Genomic DNA, 27,703 nt, shown 5'->3' with positions numbered 1-27,703 from the left:
TGGTCAGAGACAGGAAATTTCCATGGAGATAAGGAAGGAGTGAGACTTTGAATCTGGACACAGCATGTTCCTATGGGGAAAAGGTGGAAGGAACGCTTTATCCCACCACTGAGGCTTGAATGGGCGTGGGGAGATAGGCTTCATCCGGCAGGCTGAGGGATCCGTCTAAAAGAATCCCAGTGCTAGGTATTTCTCAGTTACACAATGCTTCGCGTGTGCTCAGAGCTTCGGAATGCCAAAGAGCCTGCTGGGGAATAGTTTTTAATATAAGTGGGCAATTGTTTCATGAAAGGTTAAACTCAGCTCTCAAATCCGGGGCGGAGGATTTTAGAGCCGGGCCTCTTTCTTCTCAACACGGCAAAGCTGGATCCTTCTTCCTTCCTCTTCCTTAGGATGCTCATCTGCCACCACGTTTGTCCCCAGATGACCCCTTCATCCTCATCCCATCCCTGAAGCCGACCCATAACAGGTACAAAGTGTTGACCCCTATGCGTTAACAGTGTCTGCCTACCACCTGGCTCTGAATATTTCTACCAGAATGGGAAGATGTCAGCAAAAGCCTTCGAGGCTCAAAAAAGTAGAACCTTGATGGCGGAACACCAGGTGGTGACAGTGCCACAGCCAACCCTCTGGGGCAAGAAGGCCCACAGGCCGCTGTTGCACCTCCAGTGACTGGTGGCTGGAGTGGGCTTGTCATATCTTGACGTGAAATCTCATGACTATGAAATGATTTCTTACTAGAGCAATGGGATGGTTTCTGATTATTTAGTCCAGATTCGTTTTAACTTGTAGCCAGCTGACTCTAGCAATTTGTTAATTAAATGACATAGGTATGTTTAAAAGTTAGACAGTGCGTTTACGTGTTGTAATTTTGTACGCTCGGGGCCTTATACCTTCTGCCAGGAGTGGGGATGTGGCGGTGGGAAGTCCCTTCCACCCTTTGTGTGTAATGGGGACAAGCACCCAGCTGTTCTCCTGTGAACCATCTACTCAACACAGCTGCCCAACTGGGCCCTCTATTTCTGTGGGTGCTCATGCTAACACTCGTGCCAGCAGTGCACAGATGCCCACGAGGGCCACGATGGAGGTGATGGACAGGACACTGGGTGTATCATTGGTGGGCCATGACTTCACTCCTGGAATGCTCTCCTCACGCTGAGAAAATAATCACAGAGTATACAGCTATACTCCTACTGTTTACACAAAATGCTACAAATAAGGGTTTTACAGTAATGGCAGTTGAAAGGATTTCACGCTAAAGCAAAAAGACAAAAAAAAAAAAAAAGAGTCACTTCCTCTGATGTATAAGATACTGAACTAGATGTTTTCTAGTCACAAAGAGGAAAACAGCATCAGAGGTTATCTTTAGTCTCAAGGAATTTGGATTCCAGTTAGAGAAACTGCACGGAAGAGGCACCTGGAAATCCTACATTTGCCACAGGAAGTGCCAGATAAATGGCACATAAGGAACATCAGAAAATGGACTGTTCATGGTTCAGCTAATACCTGAATGGCTGGATCTTTTGTTGTTGTTGTTTTTTGGGGGTTTTTTTGGCCGTGACGCAGGGCATGTGGGATCTCAGGACCCTGACCAGGTATCAAACCCGCACCTCTCCCCGGCAGTGGAAGCACAGTCTCTTAACCACTAGACCACCAGGGAATTCCCAAATGGCTGGATCTTTGAGAAAAGCACAGGCCAGAAGGCGGTGTCCCACAGAGGGAGACAGAGTGTCAGACTCATCGGTGGCGTGTACGCTAGAAGAAAAAGACAGAGAAAAAAAAGACTGAGGCCAGCCTGGGGGACCTGAAGGACAGTAACAAGAAGGACTGTGTCCTGCAGTGGGGCTTTAGGACAGGTGCAGAGCGGGAAGGGGACGGGATGACACGGTATTCTCAATTACCCCGTTTGCTTCCTCTTTCTGTGCATTAACTAGTTCCTTTCCTTTCATAGTTTTGAATAAGTTAAGGAAATATACTTTATAGAATGTACTCATTCCCCTAAGTCAGGGGTCCCAACCCCCAGGCCACGGACCAGTACCGGTCCATGGCCGGTGAGGAACTGGGCCGCACAGCAGGAGGTGAGCAGTGGCGGGCGAGTGAGCAAAGCTTCATCTGTGTTTACAGTCGCTCCCCATCACCTGCATTACCACCTGAGCTCCGCCTCCTGTCAGATCAGTGGTGGCATCAGATTCTCATAGGAGCGCGAACCCTACTGTGAACTGCGCGTGCAAGGGATCTAGGTTGCGAGCTCCTTATGAGAATCTAATGCCTGATGACCTGAGGTGGAGCTGAGGCGGTGATGCTAGTGCTGGGGAGCGACTGCAAATACAGATTATCATCAGCAGAGAGGTTTGACTGCATGGAGACCATGATAAATCAACTGCTTGCAGACTCACGTCAAAACCCTATCAGTGAGCGACAAGCGAAAACAAGCTCAGGGCTCCCACTGATTCTGCATTATAGTGAGTTGTGTAATTATTTCATTATATATTGCAATATAATAATAATAGAAATAGAGTGCACAATAAATGTAATAAATAGAGTGCACAATAAATGTAATACGCTTGAACCATCCCAAGACCATCTCCCTCCCACCCCGCCCCAGTCCATGGAAAAACTGTCCTCCATGGAACCGGTCCCTGGTACCAAAAAGGTTGGGGACCACTGTCCTAAATTACAGAAACTAAGTATACTATCCCTTAAATGGCCTTTGAGTTCTTCTTGAGTCGTCTTTTTCCCTCACTCCCCACATTCACTAGCTGACCTGTTAGGCTTTATCTTCAGAATAAATCCCAATCCACCCCCTTCTTGCATCTCCACTGTCCTTGTCTGATGTAAGCCAGCATCGCCAACTTCCTGGACGGCGGCAGCCTCCAAATTCATCTCCCTGCTTCCTCTCTCCCACTTTTGACTTGGATAATTCATTCGCCATAAAGAGGCTGGAATGATCTTAAAACAAATCGGACAGGGTCAAAACCTACCAGAGCTTCCCATTACATATAAAATAAAACCCTGATTCCTGCCCGCCTCTCTCTCTGCCTACCTTGGCCTCTGGCTGATCCTGGAACCTGCTGTGTTCTTTCCTGCCCCTGCTGATTACCAGGCTGTTCCCTATTCCAAGAATGCTGTTCCTTCTCGGCTGAGAACGCGCTTCCACCTGATCCTCACAGGGGCTCTTTCTTTCTCAAAACCAATCACTTCTTCAAATCACTTCCTCAAAGAAACATTCCCTAAATAACTAATTTAAACAATAACCCAGTCAGTCTCTTTCTTGTCACCTGCTTTCATTACCCACTTATCCCTGATAAGATGCTTAGACCTGACTCATATTCATGACACCCCAGAGTCAGATGGTCCCCACACCCCACCCATGGTCAGTACGCCCTAGACTCTGGCTCCTGTGGTAGCCAACAACCTGGGTGGTTTTCACCAACTCTTTGTGCTAATGTTCCTTGGTTTCCTGATTGGCAAAACAAAAGGACTGGGATAGATAAAAATCTAATGTTTCATTTAAGCCTAGCACTCTGTGGTTTCATGAATTAAACTGGGGTCGGTTTTATTTCATTCTTTTTTGCTGTTGCTCTTATTGCTATTCTGACAGATGGAGACGGGGGAAAACACATAAAGAAAAGAAGAAAAGAGTAAAGGAAGAAAGGTGGGAGGCAATAAAGGGGAAAGAGAAGGTGGAGAGAGGGTGAGGGCTTTTTCGAAACCACTTCTTGTGGGAAATTAATCGTGCTGCTTTGTCCTGGAAAGAAGTAGCTATTTCAGGAAGAAAATAACCACCTCATACATGGCAGTTTCAGCACTAGTTAACCTGAACTCTACTGCTGTCCCTTAAGGTGTTTCATCTATTTACATCATCAGCTCAGATAGTGACCGAGGGCCTGAGCTCTGGAGAGTGGCAGACTCCAACTCTGTAAGGTCAATTTCAGTTCAGCCATCACTGTTTACAAGATGCCAGGCAGGTGAGAAGCATGTGGGCACTCACCTCTGAGTGCAGGTCCTCTCACCTGTAAAATGGGGCTGATGCCAACCTCGGCATGGGGTCATTTTGAAGACTAAATAAGATCTGTAGGGGACTTCCCTGGTGGTGGAGCGCTTAAGAATCCGCCTGCCAATGCAGGGGACACGGGTTCGAGCCCTGGTCCGGGAAGATCCCACATGCTGCAGAGCAACTAAGCCCATGAACCACAACTACTGAGCCTGTGCTCTAGAGCCCGCGAGCCACAACTACTGAAGCCCACGCACCACAACTACTGAAGCCCGCGTGCCTACAGCCCATGCTCTGCAACAAGAGAAGCTACCACAATGAGAAGCCCGCGCACCACAACGAAGAGCAGCCCCCACTCGCTGCAACTAGAGAAAGCCCGGGCACAGCAATGAAGACTCAACGCAGCCAGAAATAAATAAATAAACAAACAAACAAACACACACACACACACATAAGATGACTTTTTTAAAAAAAAGATCTGTATGTAGAACACTGAGCACCTAAGGGCTTGATTATGGGCTGTTACCATTCAAACGGCACTGATACAGAACTTTTCAAAGCTTCTGCTTCTGAGGTTTACACATGCTGCTATGCGTAAGCCAGAAACTGATCATCACCATCTTTACATCATTTTGTGAAGTTATAACAATGGTGTTATGCTTCTAGGGTTTTACAGGTAGTCCCAATTTCACATATTTAACACATTCTCCTGCCAAGAACCAAATACTTTATTTCAAAAATAAAATTACACTTTAGAACATAATATGGTAACCAGAGCCGGAATTAAGCTCCCACGATAACAACCAGAAAACTGGACAAAATATATGAAGTAACTGTTTTCAGACGCAGAAGGGGTGTAGTCCCCGAAAGAAGGAGAGCAAACTAGGAGGACCCCAGGCTGCGTCAGCTCTTGGCCTGGAGGTACTTTCTGAAATGTGATGCTGGGAGGGGGATCCAAGCAGACCATGGTGGTCCTGCCGAGGCAAAGGCACCAGGAGTTCACGAACACGAGGTGCCTGGAAACACCAGAAAAATGAATGAAATGAAGAGCTATATAGCTAATATGAGCCAGTGGTGATGACAACTTACTAGGATATACTCAATCCAAAAGAAGACTGGAAAAGAAAAAAGCAACAAGGAAACAAATAATACATGGGAGATTTAAATCCAACTAACTTGGTAATTATTTAAGTGCAAATGGTCTAAATAGTCTAATTACAAGGCAGAGATGAGAGAACAGACACACCATGCAAATACTAATATCAAGAAAGCTCGAGTGATTATAACAATAGTAGACAAAGTAGACGTCAGAACAAATATATTACTACCAGGATAGACTTCTCATCATGATAAAAGTGGTAGATTCATCAAGATGACATAACAATCACAATGCGTGTATACTGAGAATTCCCTGGCGGTAAGTGGTTAGGGGTCCATGCTTCCACTGCAGGGGGCACAGGTTCGATCTCTGGTCGGGGAACTAAGATCCCGCAAGCTGCATGGTACAACCAAAAAACCAAAAACACTGTGTGTACCTATTACAGGAGATGCAACAATGCCTCTCCTAGGCACTTACCAAAGAGAAATGACAGCATTTGTTCACAACAAGACTTGATGAAAACTATCCATAGCAGTTTTACTCGTAATTTCCCTGAACTGGAAACAACCCGATGTCCATGAAAAGTGAAGTGTGTTAATAAGTCCGTACATTGGAATACTATTCAGCAATAAAAGAAACAAAAATCCCGACACAAGCAACATGATAAATGAACCTCAAGGAAGAACATCGTGCTGAGGCAAAGGGGCCAGACACAAAAGAGTGCATAGGATTTGATTCTATTGATAGGATGTTCTAGAAAAGGCAAATATAATCTATTGTGACTGGAAGCAGAAGCAGATCAGTGGTTGCCTGGGGCTGGGATGAGCTGTTTAGAAACGGGCAAGAGTGTACTTTTTAAGTCCATATGTGGATTGTGGTAACAGGTACGCGGGTGTACACGTTTGTCAAAACTCAAACTCTATACTTAAATTGGATGTATTTTATTGTGAGTGTTTTATACCTCAATAAAATTTATTTCTAAAAGAACAAAAGCATACAGCAAGTTTATCAGTAAACAAAGAAAAATTAAGTAACCACTGGATCCTTAGATATGTGGTATCTCAAGAGAAGGAAAGCAGGCATATTCTGAAAGAGATAAGCTAAAAAGTAACAACAGAAGAAAAGGGTCCAAATCAATGTTCCCAGTAAGCTATCCTATTTCAAGTTCTTTTCCATCACCAATTCTGAACCCACTTCTTGGTTTAAAAGTAGAAGCCACAAAACAAACCTAATTTCAATCTTCTGAAATAGTCATAGATTATACGGTAAGCAAATCAATTCTGAAAGAGCAAACTCTGAAGACAATGAATTAAAAAAAAAATCAAAGCAGTGAAATATTTCCAGTAAGGAAAAAAAAAAAAAAGATTTCTTTGGAGAGTAAGTGCATCTTACAAGGGAAGAAAGGACATTTGCTTCTTGAAGAAGCTGTCCTGGTTGCTCTCACTGTGTTCTACTGTTATAAACAGTCTCTTTGAGGGACTAAAGCAATTCTCTCTGCCCCCACCTCCACACTTTGCTGGGAATTCTCTTGGAAACCGAATCACAAGAATCTTCTCTGCTCATCAGCGAGCAGAGTTGGGACAAAGCTCTGAACTTTAAGGCTGACCTAAAAGCACCATGTAGAACACAGAGGAGGTGTGACAGTCCTCTTGAGCAGATGGCCCACTGTGCAAAGCGAGCAAGTTACCTTAATTCCGAGATGCACGAACACAGTCATCGCCCTACACCCTCAGGCTCTTGTCTGAGCCTTTCTTTCACCTTCTGGCTCCAACTGAACCGAAGCACATGGTACCCTGCAAGCCCCTGTGCCTCCCACCCGCTTGTGTACCACAGCACAATTCACTGCAAATTTATCCTCCCATCTTCAGATGACTTCTCACCACCTCCACTGCTGGCCGCTGGTCCTAAACCCGGGATCATCTCTTGCTGACGCGCTGCAGCATCTCCTGCTTCTTGCTTCCACAGCACCTAGACAATGCTGCACGAGCACTTGAGTCAGGGTGTGCCGCCCCAGTGCTCAAACTTTCCTGTGTCCCATCCCATGACCAGTAAAAGCGGAGAGCCTCGTGATTGCCTAAAGAGCCTCACCAACTACCCCCGACCTGTCTCGCGGTCCCTCCCACTCAGCCCCTTGGCTGCAGCCTCCTTGCTGTTCCTCCACCACGTGGTTCCAGTCTTAGGGTCTCTGCCCTGCTAAGCCCTCTGCCTGGACCCACTTCCCCCCAGTACACAAGGGCTCAGCCCTCACACCTCCCCAGGATGCTGTTCAACCGTCCCTTTATGAGTGGTGCCTTCTCCAAACACCCTATTTGAAACTGCCGCACACACCGGCAAGCCCTGCCCCCCTTTGGCCTCTACAATTCTCCACAACATCTACTACTGTGCGGACAGTGTGTATTCGTTGGTCTGTCTCCCCCCGTAGAATGTTAGCTCCAGGGACTTCCCTGGTGGTCCAGTGGCTAAGTGCAGGGGGGCCCGGGTTCGATCCCTGGTCAGGGAACTAGATCCCACATGCCGCAACTAAGAGTTCGCATGCTGCGACTAAAAGATCCCGCGCGCCACAACTAAGACCCGGTGCAGCCAAATAAATAAGTAAACAAATATATTAAACAAAGAATGTTAGCTCCACAGGGGCACCCACAGCAGTACTAGTCACGGAGGCACGGTACACAGTGAAATTTACTGAATGAATGACTAAATGTTTAGTAGATTTCAAACAAAGCCCGAGAACCACCTCACAGCATATCTCTACATTGCCTGGTCTTGACTTTGACTAGAAGTAGGAATACTAAAATAAATCAAGGATAATGTATAAAACCCTCAGAAAAGGTATTTCCAAAAGAGCTAAAACCAGGGGATATTATGACAGTGCACTGCCACCTGGAATTTCAGGCGTTTGGGTCTGAAATCCTAAAACCGCCCAACCACCCCTCTACTGTCAGTTCAAAAAGCAGATGGTCGGGCTTCCCTGGTGGCGCAGTGGTTGGGAGTCCGCCTGCCGATGCAGGGGACGCGGGTTCGTGCTCCGGTCTGGGAGGATCCCACGTGCCGCGGAGCGGCTGGGCCTGTGAGCCATGGCCGCTGAGCCTGCGCGTCCGGAGCCTGTGCTCCGCAATGGGAGAGGCCACAGCGGTGGGAGGTCCGCGTACCGCAAAAAAAAAAAAAAAAAAAAAAAAAGCAGATGGTCAACTTTTCCAGCAGACGTGATGTTTCCTAGGTCCTTAGAACTCTCCAGGAATATGTATTAAGACCCCAGCTTTGCTCATATTGCTACAGCATGTAGTATTTTCCCTTAATTATGTGGACCCAGGCAACGAGACAGCTACAAAGTTGAGTCAGTTGCAGATGTTGGCTGATTGGCTAGACCTCCCTTTTGGCTAAGAGTGGTTTCCTCACACTTGCCGTGGGATCTAAACTCATGGCTCTGAAACATCACCAGTAGCCCCCTCCAAGAATTTCAGAGATTTCTGGGCAGTAGTAAACACTCCTTACAGCTGTCTGATACTGGCATGCCAGAGGTCTGTGGGTTTCACATCCATCCTTTTGCAGAGTGAGCTGGTGGCAGGTAGAAAGTCCTCTGTGGCCTGAGGCTGTTCTAGTCTCCCCTACGTACCTTTTTGTTTAATAAGACATTTCCAGTGGAGCACTTAAAATATATTAGATTCTCAATGTCTCATTCAACAAAGTACATAAAGCAGAGACCTGTTACAGAAAGATCTTTGTGTACTGCCCCCAAATTCTGGATTTTACTATCATGATATATTAACTAGGAATTGTATAGTTTATATGTTTAAAAAAAAAAAAACTCCAGCACTATTTACAATAGCCAAGACATGGAAGCAGCCTAAATGTCCATCCACAGATGAATGGATAAAGATGATGTGGTATATATCAATATATACGCAATGGTATATTATGCAACCATAAAAAAGAATGAAATGATGCCATTTGCAGCAACATGGATGGATCTAGAGATTATCATACTAAGTGAAGTGAGTCAGACAGACAGAGACTAATATTATATGATATCACTTATACGTGGAATCTAAAAAAATGATACAAATGAACTGATTTACAAAACAGAAACAGACTCACAGACATAGAATACAAACTTATGGTTACCGAAGGAGAAAGGTGGGGAGGGATAAATTAGGAGTTTGGGGTTAACAGATACACACCATTATATATAAAATAGATAAACAACAAGGACCTACTATATAGCACAGGGAACTACATTCAATATCTTGTAATAACCTATAATGGAAAAGAATCTGAAAAAGAATATATATATGTATAACTGAATCACTTCGCTGTATACCTGAAACTAACACAACATTCTATCAACTATACTTCAATTTAAAAAAAAACCCAGATGCATGCTCATTTCCCCACTAACTTTTCCTGGTGACAGACAGAAAATAGCAGTTGTGAAGTGCTTACCTCCTATTCAGGCTCTGCTTTTTGGGGAATAGGCAAACTTGGTCACATTATTTTAACTAGCATAGAAAACACTAGTTTAGTACACAGGTGGCCATCACTGTCTTAAACCAATAGTAATTCCCATCAACCACGCGCTCAGAAGAGCTCAGGGAAAATTAAATAGCAACCACCTAAAAGATCAGAGAGAGAGTTGCCAGCCTGCAGATCAGGGGTCTGGTGGTCACATGCCAGGGTTCCTATAGTTCTAGTGATTAGCAAATGTTAAAGGATTGTGCCATTCCAGTAAAAGTGTACCTTTTCTGAATTTTTCTGGGAAGAGATAATCATGGCTGATCTTAGAACCCGAAAGATGTCTTGTAAAAGGAAAACCAGCCCAAATAAATTGGTTTAAAATAAACAAACAAACAAAAAAGACAACTAAATTTCTCATAGGACTGGTTTAAGCCTTTTTACTCTCTTTGAAAGCTGCCACAATTTTCTCAGATGTCCCCAGTTTTCAGAGCCGCAGAGGCTGCGTGGCAGGGCAGGTGGCGTCTCCAACCCGGGGCACCAATACCCAGGCTTGTGGGGGCCAACACAGATAAGGAGTCAGCCCAAAGGACTGCCTGCCAGTGGGGTTTGGACTAACAGCCTTTCCCTCTTCTTCAGTGTCTTTCCTCTCTAGGCGGCATTTCTGTTTAGAGACGCAAGTTGAAAGTGTGCAGAATCTGTGTCCATCATTTCTGTGGGTTCCTTGCCCGCGGCTGCCTGGCCTCTTCAATTGAAAATCCAATTTGCCGTGCTTAGTCAAGTGTTTACCTCTGCTGTTTGAAAGTTTAAATGGATCTTTAACTCTTTCCCTCACTAGAAGTCTCCATAAAGGCATGGATAATTGATGTGGAGTTGAATGGGGCCCCAGGTTTTCCCATCTTTTGGGGCTGGTGGCTCTCAGCTGGAGGAAGTTTTACACATTAGACAGGGTGGGACCCCGGCCGTCTGTGACTGTCAATCAGGGAGGCTGTTTGTCTGGGGAAGGCCCTGCAAACAAACTCTTCCAAACAAGGTGGAAACAAAAGAGAAAACAAAGCCTGAAGGGGGGTTCCCGGGTTAAGATTTCCCTCTCTATGACCACATGCAAAAGGGCTCGATGTGCTATCATTTAACTCTGGTCTTCAAGTCAGAAGTTGCACAGTGGTAAGTATTTGCAGATTTTAGCCATCTACCATGTTTTGAAGCACAAAGCACTTCAAGCAATAATTTTATAATCATAAAATAGGTTGGTAACTTTGTTCCTTGAAAACTGACAGAAAAGTAATCCTAAAATGTTTTCTTCTGTGTTGCTTATTTTTTTTTCAGTACTTCTGTGGTCCTGTATTTTGAATATAATTACCAAATTAAAAAAAGAGGTCTCTATGTCATGTCTGTGTCCATCTTTCTTTCTACAGGCCTGCTCAGAAAATCCTTTTAAAAAGAACTTTGTAAGGTAGCAATTTCTGTCTTTCCAATGTATCCTCTTTATAATGAAACATAATTTTTTTTCAAAGTCCATGGCAAGTATATTTTTTATGCCTTAGCCCCAAATGCCAAATATAATTTATACATTCTTTCAACCCGAATGTTCTTTGAAATCATGCTAAATACGTTTGAGACCAACATTAATAAATACTTAAGAAATCAAAGTGAAAAGTAAAAATTGAAAAGAAAAGGCACCAGACTGGAAAGGAGTAAATTTGTTTTTATTCAGAGACAGGATCTTACATGTAGAAAATCCTAAAGAACTCACAAACATACACACATACACAAATCTACTAGAACTAATAAATTAGTTCAGCAAGATTGTAGGATACAAGATCACCATACAAAAACCAATTCTATTTCTGTGTACTAGCAATGAACAACCAAATATGAAATTAAAGAAACAATTTCATCCATAATAGCATCAAAAACATTAAAATAATTGTGAATAAATTTAAGAAGACATATAAGACTGAAAACTACAAAGCACTGCTGAGAGGAATTAGGGACGACGTAAACAACTGTAGAGACATTTCATTCATGGATTGGAAGACTTAATGTTGTTAAAATGACAGTTGTCTCCAAATCTAGAGATTCAACAAAATCCCTACCAAAATCTGAGTAGGTTTTTTGGGGGGTTTTTTTTGGCAGAAATTGAAAAACTGATGCTAAAATTCGTATGAAAATGCAAAAGATCCAGAAGAGCCAAAAACAATTTTAGAAAAGAAAAAAAAAAAGAATGAGGTGAGAAGATTTTTATTTCCTGATTTCAAAACTTACTATAAAGCTACAGTAATCAAGACAGTGTGGAACCAGCATAAGAACAGACATATACATCAACAGAACAAAACTGAGAGTCCAGAAATAAGTCCTTAAATTCATGGTCAATTAATTTTCAACAAAGGTGCCAAGACAATCCAATGGGGGAAGAAAACGTTTTTTTTCTTCAAACAAAAAAACAAACTTTTTTCAGACAACTAGATAGCCACATGCAAAAAAAGATGAATTTAGACCCTGACCTCACATTATACATGACAACTCAAAAATCAAACAAAGACCTAAGAGCTAAAATGCTAAAACTTCTAGAAGAAAAAGAGAAAAAAAATTTTGGGGAATTCAGTTAGGCAAAAAAATTCTTCGATAAGACACCAAAATTCATTCTAAGAATTTGTAAACTGGACTTCAAAATTAAAACCTTCTGTACTTCAAAAGTCACCGTGAAGAAAATGAAAATGAAGCCACTGACTAGGAGGAAGTATTTGTAAATTATACATATGATAAATAACATAAATAAAGACAATCAATTTTTTAAATGGGCATAAGATTTAAATAGACATTTCACGAAAGAAGATATAAGAATGGCTAATCACCACAAACATGTCCAATATCACTAACTGTTAGGGAAATGCAAATCAAGACCCCAATGAAGCACCACTTCATACCCACTTGGAAGGCTAGAATCAAAAAGACAACAGCAAGTGTGGATGAGGCTATGGCAAACCTGGAACTCTCATAAAATGATGGTGAGAATGTAAATATAGTATAATTTAGAAAGCAATTAGTGATTCCTTAAAAAGTTAAACATGAATTCACCATACAGCTCAGCAATTCCACTCCTAGTTACATACCCAGCAGAAATGAAAACGTACATCCACACTTGTACGTGAATGTGAACACAGCAGCATCGTTTGTAATAGACCAAAAGTGGGAATAATTCAAATGTCCATCAACTGGCGAAGGGATAAACAAAATGTGGTCTATCCATATAATGGAATATTATTCAGCAACAAAAGGGAACGAGAGACCGAACACACAACGTGGATCAACCTCCAAAACCTTATGTTAAATGAGAGAAGCCATATGCAAAAGACTAACAGTCTACAGCCTGTAAGATTCCACTCATATGAAATGTTCAGAAAAGGCAAATTACTATAGAGACAGAAAGCAGATTATTGGTTGCCTGGGGATGGGAGCAGGAAGTGACTACAAGTGGGCACAGGGTGTCTCTTTGAGACATGGAAATGTTTTAAAATTAGACTGTGGTGCTGGCTGCACAACTCAGAGTTTACTAAAACTCATCAAATTATACACTCATAATGAGTGAATTTTATAACATGTAATATCATGCCTCGATAAAGCTGTTTTTAAAAGAGTAAAAGTTGCAAAATTTTGTTTTGACCAAAACCATGTTTCAAAGACACCAATTCTCACATGAATTCAAAAAGATTAATATTCAGACTCTGGATTAAGCTCTGAAGTCAGTGTGAGAAAATGAAATGTCTTCCGTGGCAATAATGATGTGACGTCATACTACCTTAACTATGATGTTCTTTATATATGAGAGTAACATTTGCATACTTCATGAATTAAGCATCTATTTTGGAGTCTCCTTATAATCGGAAACATCCTTCTCTAACAGGAGAGGGTATGCAGTCAGAGAAGTGAGTAGATTGTCAACAGACAGATGGCATTTATCAAATGTTATGTGCCCCACTTGCATATGATGAAATTATTTCAGTATATCACAGAAGAAAATGGTAGCAAAACATCTTAACCATACAAATTGATTTTAACCGACAAATTGATTTTACTATCTATTTGATAACCAGTATCCCTTTAAAACCATTCTTTCAATGAGCCAAACCGAGGACATTCGTCAATATCTAAATGAGTAAGTTTTACTGACAGCAAATTAGGAATCAACTTAATTGATGTCCGTTAAGACATTTGATTTCTATGTAAAGATGAGGAAGATAAAGGCAGCTGTCATTTACTTAACCTTTTTTATTCTGGAAACCGGCAATTAAAAACAAAGAAGTTAAGCATTGATCCTGCTCTATTAGTCTTCTATTGCTGTGTAACAAATATCCACAAACTCAGTGACTTAAAAACACCATTAATAAATACCTCCTAGTTCTGGAGGTCAGAACTAGGCTCTGCTGGGTTTTCTGCTTAGGGGCTCACAAAGCCAGAATCAAGGTGTTGGCAACCTGGGTTCTTATCTAGAGTCTCCAGGGAGGAATCTGCTCCCAAACTCATTCATGTTGTTGGCAGAATGCAGTTCCGACGGCTGTAGGACTGAGGTCCCTCCCTGTTCCCTTGCTGCCTGCCAAGGAGGAGGGGTCACCCTCAGCTCCTAGACAACACTCACAATCCTTCTCATGGGGCCCCCTCCACCTGCAAAGTCAGCAAGGGTGCGTCCCACCTTTCTCCTGCTTCAATCTCTCTCACTTCTGCTGCCGGCCTGAGGACATTCTCTGCTTTTAAAGGGCTGGTGTGAGCAAATTCAGCCCACCCAGAACACAACCTTAATTATATCTGCAAAATCTCTTTCAGTGGGTTACCCCTGGGAGTAACACCTGGAGGCTTTTAAAAGTCATGGGAGGGGCTTCCCTGGTGGCGCAGTGGTTGAGAATCTGCCTGCCAATGCAGGGGACACGGGTTCGAGCCCTGGTCTGGGAAGATCCCACATGCCGCGGAGCAACTAGGCCCGTGAGCCACAACTACTGAGCCTCCGCGTCTGGAGCCTGTGCTCCCCAACAAGAGAGGCCGCGACAGTGAAAGGCCCACACACCGCGATGAAGAGAGGCCCCCACTCGCCGCAACTAGAGAAAAGCCCTCGCACAGAAACGAAGACCCAACACAGCCATAAATAAATAAATAAATAAATTTATAAAAGTCATGGGAGACGTCGTAGAAATCTGCCAACCGCACCTCACTGTCTTTACAGGCAAATATATAGCTCAAGTGGATGAGTAAAAGCATTCAACGTGGAAGGAATGGCATGATTAGCAAACTTACCGCTTCGTAACTTCCTAATAAAATAATCGAGTTATGCAGAGATCGTCAGTGAAAATGAAACGAATGGCAGACGACAGCTGAATGAGGAGCCGGAGAGCTGACTGCACCTGAGCCCACTTTAGAGTAGTGACGGCAGAGCGGCACCTACGTGTCATGTGCCTCTTGCTACAATATCCGAACCTAACGTGCTAATCCAGCTGTTGGAGGTGGCTTTCAGTTCACGGGAAATTCAGGAAGCAGAAGTGCAATTGAAATGACACCATGAGAAAGCAAACAGAGAAATTCAGAATGTGGAACACTCTACAATACAGCCAGCCCAGTTTCTTCAATACGTCAATTACCTGGGGGTGGGGGTGGGGTGGGGGACTGTTCTAGATTAATGGGATGCTATTACCAATTACAATACAAGAACAATATTTGGATCCTGATTCAAACAACACAAGAGTAAAAGGACATTTTTAAGTTAATCAGAAAAACCTGAATATGGACTCAGTATTAAAGTAAGAATCATCATTTTCATTGGCTGGGATAAAGGTATTAAGGTTGTATGAGAAAACATTCAGATTTTTTAGAGATGCACATAGGGCTGAAATGCTATGAGGGGTTTGCTAATTGCTTTAAAATATTCAGGCAACCACAAAAAGAGGGGATGGACAAAGCAGGTACATAAAATGTTGAAATATATCGAATCTGGGTGATGTATATGCATGGGGGCTCATTATTCTGGTCCATTTATACCCAGGACTAAAAATTTTTATAATAAACGATTTCATTTAAGAGATTTCATTCATTGAGCATCTGCTGAGAATCAATCACTGTGTTCAGGGCTTCGCATCCATTTCCTGCTGGATCCTCACTACAGCCTTATGAAGTAGGTACCATTTGTATCCCCACTTTTATAGCTAAGAATATGAAACAACGACCAGTGTGGGGTGTAGCCAACAGACCTGCCAATTGCCCGCCACCCCAGCGAAGCCTCAGAGGCCAAGTAAATGAAAGATTTCTACATTTTTCGTTTCACAAAGCAGTTTGGCAAGTCGGCTACAGCCCGCGTTGGAGGGCAATCCCCCAAACCATGCGCCAACCGCAGCATGGGGGATGCTGGAAGGTTTGGAAGGAGACAAAAGGAGGAGACAGGTAGAGGGTGAAAGAGAAACAGAGGGACCACAGAAAAGCAACAAGGTGGAAACACAGGGAGACAGTCACGGAAAGGGGCGGAGGGAAGAGATGGGGAGACAGTGGGGAAGAGGGGTGTGCTTGAAGGAGGACGTCACAGACCTAGAGAGTCAGACAAAGCCACTGCAACCTTGGTCCACCTTCCGCTCTGCCCCACCTGTCACACGAGCCAGAAAACGGGAACTCCTCGGAGCAAAGGAGGGACCAGACATGTTCAGTGTAGAGCTCTGTCCACGTGTAATTACAGACCCGTGTCAGGCACCATTACCTTGTCCTCTCTCCCCATCCCCCAGCCCCCATCCTGTGACCTTCTCCCCAGTCAGCTCGCCAGCTCCAAGCTCAGAGTCGGGAGGAAGGGAAGGAGGAGTTATTTATTTATCTAAACCATGTTTCAGTTTTTTAACGGCCTAATTGAGAAGGAAGTCACAGACCCTCAGTGCCCAGCAAAGCTGTTCTCAGTGGGGGAAAATCTGTGAGGCTGAAGTTAACAGGACAAGGGCCATGTTAATGCCACTAGGGGGCTCAGACCAGAGGCTCCTGGAGGCAGCTTCAGGTGACAGTTTAATCACAACAGAAAAAAAGGTCTGGGGCTTGCACGTGTGACTGGGGGGGTAGGGGGAGTGGGGATGGCAGACGGGAAAGGGGTTACAGGAGGGAGAGTGGGAGCAGAAAACACAAAGGAAGACAGAATCCTCAAACAGAATCCTCAATGCATTTCAGAGACGGGAACTAGAGCTGCAGGGGAGGGCAGGCCTGTCACACACACACCCCAGGGCGTGTTAATAACATGGAACCACTTGCTCAAATTACACGTTAAAAAACACCTTCTTCTCCTAGCGGCGTTATTCATGAGAGCCAAAAACTGGAAACAGTCGGCGGACGAATGGAGAAATGAAATGTGGCATAGCCATACATGGAAATATTATCAGGTACAGAAAGGCAGGCAGTACTGATAACACACGCTACAACGTAGATGAACCCTGAAAACATTATGTTGAGAGAAGCCAGATGCAAAAGGTCACGTGTTATATGATGCCTTTTTTTTTTAACATCTTTATTGGAGTATAATTGCTTTACAATGGTGTGTTAGTTTCTGCTTTATAACAAAGTGAATCAGTTATACATATACGTATGTCCCCATATCTCTTCACTCTTGAATCTCCCTCCCTCCCACCCTCCCTATCCCACCCCTCTAGGTGGTCACAAAGCACCGAGCTGATCTCCCTGTGCTATGCGGCTGCTTCCCACTAGCTAGCTATTTTACATTTGGTAGTGTATATATGTCCATGCCACTCTCTCACTTCGTCCCAGCTTACACTTCCCCCTCCCAGTTTCCTCAAGTCCATTCTCTGGTAGGTCTGTATCTTTATTCCCGTCTTGCCCCTAGGTTCTTCATGACCATTTTTTTAGATTCCATATACATGTGTTAGCATACGGTATGTTTTTCTCTTTCTGACTTACTTCACTCTGTATAACAGTCTCTAGGTCCATCCACCTCACTACAAATAACTCAATTTCGTTCCTTTTTATGGCTGAGTACTATTCCATTGTATATATGTGCCATATCTTCTTTATCCATTCATCTGTTGATGGACACTTAGGTTGCTTCCATGTCCTGGCGATTGTAAATAGAGCTGTAATGAACATTTTGGTACATGACTCTTTGTGAATTATGGTTTTCTCAAGGTTTATGCCCAGTAGTGGGATTGCTGGGTCCTATGGTAGTTCTATTTGTAGTTTTTTAAGGAACCTCCATACTGTTCTCCATACTGGCTGTATCAATTTACATTCTCACCAACAGTGCAAGAGGGTTCCCTTTTCTCCAAACCCTATCCAGCATTTATTGTTTCTAGATTTTTTGATGATGGCCATTCTGACCAGCATCAGATGATACCTCACTGTAGTTTTGATTTGCATTTCTCTAATGATTAATGATGTTGAGCATTCTTTCATGTGTTTGTTGGCAATCTGTATATCTTCTTTGGAGAAATGTAAATGTCTATTTAGGTCTTCTGCCCATTTTTGGATTGGGTTGTTTGTTTTTTTGATATTGAGTTGCATGAGTTGCTTGTAAATTTTGGAGATTAATCCTCTGTCAGCTGCTTCATTTGCAAATATTTTCTCCCATTCTGAGGGTTGTCTTTTCGTCTTGTTTATGGTTTCCTTTGCTGTGCAAAATCTTTTAAGTTTCATTAGGTCCCATTTGTTTATTTTTGTCTTTATTTCCATTTCTCTAGGAGGTGGGTCAAAAAGGATCTTGCTATGATTTATGTCATAGAGTGTTCTGCCTATGTTTTCCTCTAAGAGTTTGATAGTGTCTGGACTTACATTTAGGTCTTTAATCCATTTTCAGTTTATTTTTATGTATGGTGTTAGGGAGTGTTCTAATTTCATTCTTTTACATATAGCTGTCCAGTTTTCCCAGCACCACTTATTGAAGAGACTGTCTTTTCTCCACCGTATATTCTTGCCTCCTTTATCAAAGATAAGGTGACCATATGTGCATGGGTTTATCTCTGGGCTTTCTATCCTGTTCCATTGATCTATATTTCTGTTTTTGTGCCAGTACCGTACTGTCTTGATTATTGTAGCTTTGTAGTATAGTCTGAAGTCAGGGAGCCTGATTCCTCCAGCTCTGTTTTTCTTTCTCAAGATCACTTTGGCTATTCGGGGTCTTTTGTGTTTCCATACAAATTGTGAAATTTTTTGTTCAAGTTCTGTGAAAAATGCCAGTGGTAGTTTGATAGGGATTGCATTAAATCTGTAGATTGCTTTGGGTAGTAGAGTCATTTTCACAATGTTGATTCTTCCAATCCAAGAACATGGTATATCTCTCCATCTATTTATATCATCTTTAATTTCTTTCATCAGTGTCTTATAATTTTCTGCATACAGGTCTTCTGTCTCCTTAGGTAGGTTTATTCCTAGATATTTTATTCCTTTTGTTGCAATGGTAAATGGGAGTGTTTTCTTAATTTCACTTTCAGATTATTCATCATTAGTGTATAGGAATGCAAGAGATTTCTGTGTATTAATTTTGTATCCTGTTACTTTACCAAATTCATTGATTAGCTCTAGTAGTTTTCTGGTAGCATCTTTAGGATTCTCTATGTATAGTATCATGTCATCTGCAAACAGTGACAGCTTTACTTCTTCTTTTCCGATTTGGATTCCTTTTATTTCTTTTTCTTCTCTGATTGCTGTGGCTAAAACTTCCAAAACTATGTTGAATAAGAGTGGTGAGAGTGGGCAACCTTGTCTTGTTCCTGATCTTAGTGGAAATGGTTTCAGTTTTTCACCATTGAGGACGATGTTGGCTGTGGGTTTGTCATATATGGCCTTTATTATGTTGAGGCAAGTTCCCTCTATGCCTACTCTCTGGAGGGTTTTTATCATAAAAGGGTGTTGAATTTTGTCAAAAGCTTTCTCTGCATCTATTGAGATGATCATATGATTTTTCTCCTTCAATTTGTTAATATGGTGTATCACATTGATTGATTTGCGTATATTGAAGAATCCTTGCATTCCTGGGATAAAGCCCACTTGATCATGGTGTATGATCCTTTTAATGTGCTGTTGGATTCTGTTTGCTAGTATTTTGTTGAGGATTTTCGTATCTATGTTCATCAGTGATATTGGCCTGTAGTTTTCTTTCTTTGTGACATCTTTGTCTGATTTTGGTATCAGGGTGATGGTGGTCTCGTAGAATGAGTTTGGGAGTGTTCCTCTCTCTGCTATATTTTGGAAGAGTTTGAGAAGGATAGGTGTTAGCTCTTCTTATGATGCTGTTTATGTGGCGTGTCCAACACGGGCAAATCCACAGAGGCAGAAATTAGATTAGTGGTACTTAGGGGTTGGGGAGAGGGGGAGAATGGAGAGGGACTGCTGATGGGTGTGGAGTTTCTTTCAGGGGTGTTGAAAATGTTCTGTGATGAGACTGGTTGATGGTCACGCAACTCTGAATGCACGAGAACCCACTGAACTGTATACTCGAAATGGGTGAATTTTATGTGATCTCAAATATATCTCAACAAAGCTGTAAAATATTTTTAAAAATTTAAGTAACCAATAAAGAATTCCTTTTCTGCCTTCCCTCCCAAAGATACAGAGTTTCTCAATCTTGTTATCAGGCTAGTTTTATTTTCTGCTTTTCAGTACAAAATCAGAAGCAAAGGAGAGCATTTATATAGATGGCAGGTAACCAAACACCATGAAAGCAACGAGAAGCAGCAATAAAGGATGAGATGAAAGCCAAATCTGTTCCCCCACCAAATCCTGATGCTCAGGATGAAACGTTTCCATGTGGCTAAGGGCTCTCCCCATGTCGTCCTCAGAACGGACGGGCTACTCTTCATCTGCTTCTCCAGAGCACGCCAGCCGCCCTTTGACCACTGTATTTTGTGGGTTATCACAGAAGCCACATCTACAGAAGACCACCTTCATAGACGGCTACTTTGTGACAAAAAGTGGTTCACAAACTTCCAAAGACTTTCCGCACCAGTTTCTGCTTTCCTTGAACAAAGGAGATCACTGTAACTCTTTCTAAAAAAACAAAAAATCTCTCCAGTTTTTACCGGGTGATTTTTTACAGTATTTTACAGTCATAGTTTCCTTTCCAAGAGCCTTTAAAGAATTATCAGAGAAGGAGAACGTCAGATCAGAACAAGTCACTTCATCAACCTGGGTCTACACCTCCTTACCTGTACACAGAAGGGCAGCCCAGAATTAACTCTAAGAATATTCAGTCTCAAAGGGATCAGTCAGCCTCTGTCTATGGAAAATTTTTTTTCTTTTTTGCTGTGCTGTGTAGCATGCGGGAATCTTAGCTCCCTGACCAGGGAGCGAACCCATGCCCCTTGCAGTGGAAGCGCAGAGTCTTAACAACTGGACCGCGAGGAAAGTCCCAGCCTGTGTCTACAAATCATGGAAACAGAACTACATGCAGAAGCAGAGTTCCAGGAAACTTTAGGAAGACTTTAATTTCTTGAAATTTTAACAGAGTAATCCTCTAGTATTAAGTTAATTTAAAAAATCAGACACAGTTCCTCCGCAAACCTTCTCTGAGCAGTTGTGGGAGGCAAACAAGATGCAAAGAGACTTCCTGGTCTCTTGTATTCAGCTATGCTGATTTCATGGAAAAACTCTAGCATGATCTGCTTATTACATCACTGTGGGCAAGTTAACAACAGAGCCAGATGACAGGCCAAATGATGAATCTTAGGCTCAAGGACAAAAGATTGTTTAGGAAATTTCTGGACAGTGGGAACTGATTTTGGGGAATGGGGAAAAAAAAACAGGTGGACAACAGCTCTCATCTAACCCAGCCGATAGTCACCTTTAAACAAACTGCCAGTTTTTCAGAAGGCAGGTGAGAATACAGTGTCTCATTTCTTTGTGGGTCTTGAAATTCCCACTAAAGCAATTCCTATCCAGTCCTAATTTCTCTAGGGCACTAATTGCGGTCACCACAGAGCACTCCTACACAACCACACATCTGCATAGGCTGAGACCAGCGCTGGCCAGAGGTGGGCATGGGTCCATGAGCTCTGTGTACATAACAGGGGGAGTTCTGGTGACCAGCTAAGTAGAGATTCCAAATGGAGCCACAGGAATAAGGGAAATTGATGTGGAACTGACAACAGTGAGCAGCAAACAAAACCCATAAACCCATGAGAACTGATCAAGTAAGCCAGCCCCACACTTTGGAAGCAGACACAAGAGCGGGGTGAGGTTTATGAAGACACATGCCAACCCCCTGTGATCACGGAACGTACAAGATCAGTGAGAGAAGCTGAGGACCTCAGACACGGGTCCAAAGAGAGCTTCTTTCTGGTTTCCAAGTACCCAATCCTTTGATTTGGGGAACCTCCCAAACTGTCTTAAAGCTTACAGCCAAACTAGTCTGTTTTCCAATAGCTTACTTACAAGAGATATTACTAGGGACATAAGTAATCATTTAGTATCTTATTAATTACATGCAATTTCCTTCATCCCCAGCTTGAGCTATAAAGCATGTAACAGCATTAGGGGCTGCATTTATACATTATTGTGGCGCCACCCGATACCACAACTGGAATTACAGTTTGCCAAACAAATAAGCAGGCTTACCAATTTTCTGATTAAAAATCTTGTCGAAAGTGATTTCATGTCTCTCCTCGAGATACTTCTGCATCACACTCCGGATACTAAAAGAGAAGAGTGACATGTTTTTAACAATGACAGCCTCCATCCCTGTAATGGAAGATACATGAATGTCTTCATTCAAGGATATTGGCTTGATGAACTTGATTTTGGTATTCATTTCACAATGTATATGTATATCACATCATCACATTGTATACTTTAAATATAAATAATTTCATTTGTCAGTTATACCTCAATAAAAAATATGCCGGAAAAAAGGAAACTGGCTTGACGAGAGATGCCTCTTACTGACACCCACGATTGCATAAACAGCTGACTAAATTTAAAGCTGGAAACACCACAGCTCCAGCTAGTACCCTCTTCCCATGACTCAGGGCCAACCTTACATGTAGAGACTTGACTATGAAAAATAACTTAAGGACTTTGGGGAAGCTTTCCCTCAACACCACCACTTTACAAAAATATTAAAAGCGTACACACTCACAACAAATTCTGCTAATTGATGAATGAGTTTCTTTCTAAAGCAAAAGCAAATGTTCCCTGGATATACTAATATTCAAAAAATCACACGTCTATACATCAATGATAAACCACGATAAAACATAATTAGAAGGAAGATTTCACTTACACCAGAATAAGGAACATCAAATGCCTTGAAATAAATCTTTCAAAATATGTGCAGGAATGTTACAGGGAAAAATTACAAACTGTACTGAGAGACAGTAAAGAAGATCTTAATACGTGGCAAGATAGACCACAGTTAGGAATGGAAAGATTTAATACTGCAGAAACTCAAAGTCTACCCAGATTCATCTATAAACTCAATACAATTCCCATCAATATTCCAATAGGATTTTTCATACAACACGGAAACATAAGCTCTTTATAAAGTGTATGCAAAACAACACAGGCTCAAGAATAGCCGAGACATTTCTGAAGAAAAAGAATGATGATAAAAGGGCTTATTTTGAAGCTAAAGTAATTAAGACAGGATAAACAAATTGACCAAGGAAATGGAACAGAAAGCATATAAACTGACCCACACATACATGGAACCTTGATACATAATAGAAGTGGCAAAGCAGAAAAATGGAGAAAGGAGGGATTATTCAATAAGTGAACCCCCAAAGTGATTATCCAAATGGAAAAAGTAGAAATTAAATCTCTATCATCCACTGATGGGCAACAATTTGGCATTATCCCTTTCTTTTTTTTTTTTTTTTTTTTTTTACTTTTTGAAACTAACTGAGGTATAATTTACATGTAATTAAATGCATATTTAAGTGTACTGTTAAATGAGTTTTTCACATATAATACTCTTCTAATCAAGATATCAAATATTTCTATCACCCCAAAAGATGCTCCTTTGCAATCAATCTCCCCAAATTCTAGGATCTGAGCAACTACTGATCTCCTTTCTGTTAATAAAGACGATTTGCGGGGCTTCCCTGGTGGCGCAGTGGTTGAGAGTCTGCCTGCCGATGCAGGGGACACGGGTTTAAGCCCTGGTCCGGGAAGATCCCACATGCCATGGAGCGGCTGGGCCTGTGAGCCATGGCCGCTGGGCCTGCGTGTCCGGAGCCTGTGCTCCGCAACGGGAGAGGCCACAGCAGTGAGAGGCCTGCGTATCGCAACAACAACAACAAAAAGATGACTTGCTGTAGTTCTAGAATTTTATATAAATAATACAATATGTCATCTTTTGTGTCTGGTTTCTTTCCCTTGGCATAAACAAGCTTCATCCATATTGTTGTGTGCATAAGTATTCAGTTCCTTCTTATTGCCAAGTAGTATGTCATTGTATGAATATTCTACCATTTGTCTATCTGTTCATCTGTTGATAGACATTTGGGTTGTTTCCAGTTTGGGGCTATTACAAATAAAGCTGCTTTAAACATCTGTGTATACGTCTTTTTATGGGCATGTGTTTTCATTTTTCATGGGTAAATACCTAGAAGTGAAACTGTTGGTCATATGGTGAGTTATATTGAACATTATGAGAAACTGCTGAACCATATTCAAAACTGGGTGTAGGAGTTTACATTCCCACCAACAATATATGATAGTTCCAGTTGCCAATATTTCGGTTGTCAATATTTTTACTTCTAGCCACTCTGTTGGGTGTGTAGTAGTATTTTGATTTGTACTTTAATTTGCATGTCCCTAATAATATTTTCTCCCACTCTGCACCTTGCCTCTTCATTTCCTTCATGAAGTCCCTCTAAAAGAACAAGTGTTTAGTTAATGAGTTCCAATGTGCTGATTATTTCTTTGGTAGACGGTCTATGCTAAGAAATCTCTCACATCCCAAGGTCATGAAGATTTTAACCTATATTTTCCCTTAGAAATTTTAAAGTTTAGATTTTATGTTTAGGTCTAAGATCCATGTGTTATTTTTGTGTACGATGCAAGGTAAGAACCAAGGTTCTTTTTCTCCTTATAATACCTAATCGTTCTGGTATCATTTGTTGAAAAAACTATCCCTTCTCCATTGAATTTTCTTGGCATCTTTGTTGATTCAACACTAAATATGTGTAGGTCTATCTTTGGACTATCCTGTTGCATTGATCTATATGTCTATCCTTACAAAAATACTGTATTATCTTGATTGCTTTAGGCTTAGTAAGTCTTAAAATCAGGAGATTTAGTAACCTAAGCATTCCAACTTTGTTTTATTGCTTTTGGTTTTGTTTTTTTGTTTTTTGGCTATCCTAGGTTCACTGTATGTAAGTTTTATAAATCAACATGGACATTTCTTCCCAGAAAAAGCCTGCTGAGGCTTTGATGGGGATTTTGTTGAATCTACAGATCAATTTGGGGGAAATTAACCTCAATAATACTAAGTGTACTATGCATAAATACGACATATTTCTCCATTTATCTAAGCTTCTATAATTTCTCTTATTACTATTTCATAGCTTTCAGTGTAGAAGTCTTGTTCTTTTCTTATAATAGCTTTCTCTGGTTTTGGTATCAAGATAATATGATTCATAAAATGAGAGGAGAATTATTCCTTTATTTAATTTTTCTGAAAGAGTTGGTGTAAGACAGTATTCATTCTTCAAATGTTTGATAGAACTCATCAGTGAAGCCATCTGAACCTGGAATTTTCTTTGTGGGAAGGTTTTAAATTACAAATTCCATTTCTTTCATAGAATAGGGCTATTCATATTTTCTATTCCTTCTTGTACTGGTAACTTTTATCTTTTAAGGAATTTGTCCAATTCATCCAATTTGTCAAATTACTGAAATTTGATATTTCTTTATTGCCCTTTTAATGTCCGTAAGATTTAGTGACAGTTCTTCATTCATTCTTTATACTGTTAAACTGTGTTTTCCTTTAGTTTTCCCTTGATCAATCTAGGCAGACGTTTATCAACTGTACTGATCTTTAGTTTTTGTTTCATTCATTTTCTTCTATTATTTATATTTTTTATATTTCATTGATTTCCACTCTTTGTTATTTAAATGCTTACAACTTACTGTGGGATTAATTTGCTACTTTTCTAATTTCTTAAAAAGTCAGATCACTGAATTTAAACATTTCTAATATAATCATTTAAAGTTATAAAATTTCCTCTGGGCATTGACTTAACTGTACCTCACAGATATTAATAGTCTGTTTTCATGTTCATTCAATTCAAATTATTGTCTAATTTCTCTTGATATTTTTTTTCCTTGAACTGTAAGTTATTTATAACTGAGTTGATTCATTTCCAGATATATGGAGATTTACAGATATCCTTCTGTTATTGAATTTTGGTTTAATTCTGCTCTTCAAAAAGCACTGGAGAGGGCTTCCCTGGTGGCGCAGTAGTTGAGAGTCCGCCTGCCGATGCACGGGACACGGGTTCATGCCCCGGTCCGGGAGGATCCCACATGCCGCAGAGCGGCTAGGCCCGTGAGCCATGGCCGCTGAGCCTGTGTGTCCGGAGCCTGTGCTCCGCAACGGGAGAGGCCACAACAGTGAGAGGCCCGCGTACTGCAAAAAAAAAAAAGCACTGGAGAGAATTAAAAGACAAGCCACAGACTGAGAGGAAATGCTGGCAAATCATATATCTGATTGAGGAATTGTATCCAGCATATATAAAGGATTTTCAAAGTTGAAGAATAACAAAACAAAAAACCCTCTTAAAAAAATGGGCAAATCATGCATACAGACAATTCACCAAAGAAGATATGTGGATGGCAAAGAAGCATATGAAGAGATTCTCAACAACGTCAGTCATTAGGAAAAGGCAAATTAAAATCACAATGAGATATTACTACACACCTATTAGAGTAGCTAAAATTTGAAAAGACTGACCGTATCACACATTGGCAAAGACACGGAATAACCCGAATTCTCATACACTGCAAGTGGGAATGTAAAACGAAACACTTTGGAAAACAATTGGGCAGTTTCATAATAAGTTAAACACAAACCACTATAAAATCCCATCAATTCCACTTCTAGGTATTTACCCCAGGGAAATGAAAGCATACACCCATACAAAGACTTGTACATGAATGTTCTCAGCAGCTTTATTTGTGATGATCAATAACTGGAAACAACCCAAGTGCCCCCAATAGGTGAACAAATGGATAAATGAGTGGATATCCATATAATGTAATAATATTCAACAATGAAAAGGAATAAATTATTGATATAACATGGGTGGATCTCAAAAAAATTATTCTGGGTAAAAGGAGCCAGATTTTAAAAAAAAAAAGAGGGGCTTCCCTGGTGGCGCAGTGGTTGAGAATCTGCCTGCCAGTGCAGGGGACACGGGTTCGAGCCCTGGTCCGGGAAGATCCCACATGCCGCAGAGCAACTGGGTCCATGAGCCACAACTACTGAGCCTGCACGTCTGGAGCCTGTGCTCCACAGCAAGGGAGGCCGCGATAGTGAGAGGCCCGCGCACCGCGATGAAGAATGGTCCCCGCTTGCCACAACTAGGGGAAGCCCTCGCACAGAAACAAAGACCCGACACAGCCAAAATAAATACATTAATTGATAAACTCCTACCCCCAACATCTTAAAAAAAAAAAAAGAGTACATATTGTTTGATAACAAAGAGGCAGAATCAAACTTTTGGAAATGATATATACAGTAAAATTAAAAATATATGTATTGATATTTGGTCTCTGTCCTGCTTCTTGGCACAGAGCTCCTAAAACCGGTGGAATTTCCTGAGTGACAGGAATGTCTTATTCATAAGGAGCCCTTTTCACCCATACTTGAGTTTATGCTAATGAGGTGACTTGGAAAACCCCTAGATAACTTCAGGATAGGACTGATTGCCAGAGGAACCAACCATGTGATTAGATGATTGGAACTTTCAGCCTTACTACTTGATTTCCAGGAGGCTAGAGACTTAGTTCAATTACTAACAGCCAATGATTTAATCAATGGAGCCTGTGTAATGAAACTTGAATAAGAACTCTAGAACGATGAGGTCTGGAGAGCTTCCAGGTTGATGAACTCGTCAGTATGCTGGGAGGGTGGCACTCCTGGAGAGGGTGTGGAAGCTCTGCACTCCACTCCTTCCCATGAGTCCTTGACCTACGTAACA

The 27,703-nt window shown here is 41.6% G+C and overlaps 1 protein-coding gene across 3 annotated transcripts in view; it reads right to left on the bottom strand.

Moving 5' to 3' along the window:
* The window catches only part of GRK3 (G protein-coupled receptor kinase 3), a 133,091-nt gene that overhangs the window by 87,101 nt on the left and 18,287 nt on the right, over positions 1-27,703 (bottom strand). For all 3 annotated transcript variants that reach the window (XM_081253214.1, XM_081253215.1, XM_081253216.1), the window contains exon 2: positions 22,113-22,189. In XM_081253214.1, the coding sequence (XP_081109340.1) occupies positions 22,113-22,189 (77 nt within the window). The remainder of the gene's footprint in view (positions 1-22,112; positions 22,190-27,703) is intronic.

This window comes from Mesoplodon bidens (genome assembly GCF_964165515.1).
Source record: "Mesoplodon bidens genome assembly, chromosome: 13".
Lineage (NCBI taxonomy): Eukaryota > Metazoa > Chordata > Mammalia > Artiodactyla > Ziphiidae > Mesoplodon > Mesoplodon bidens.
The sequence above is the reverse complement of the archived record's forward strand: the minus strand, read 5'-3'. Positions and strand labels throughout refer to the sequence as shown.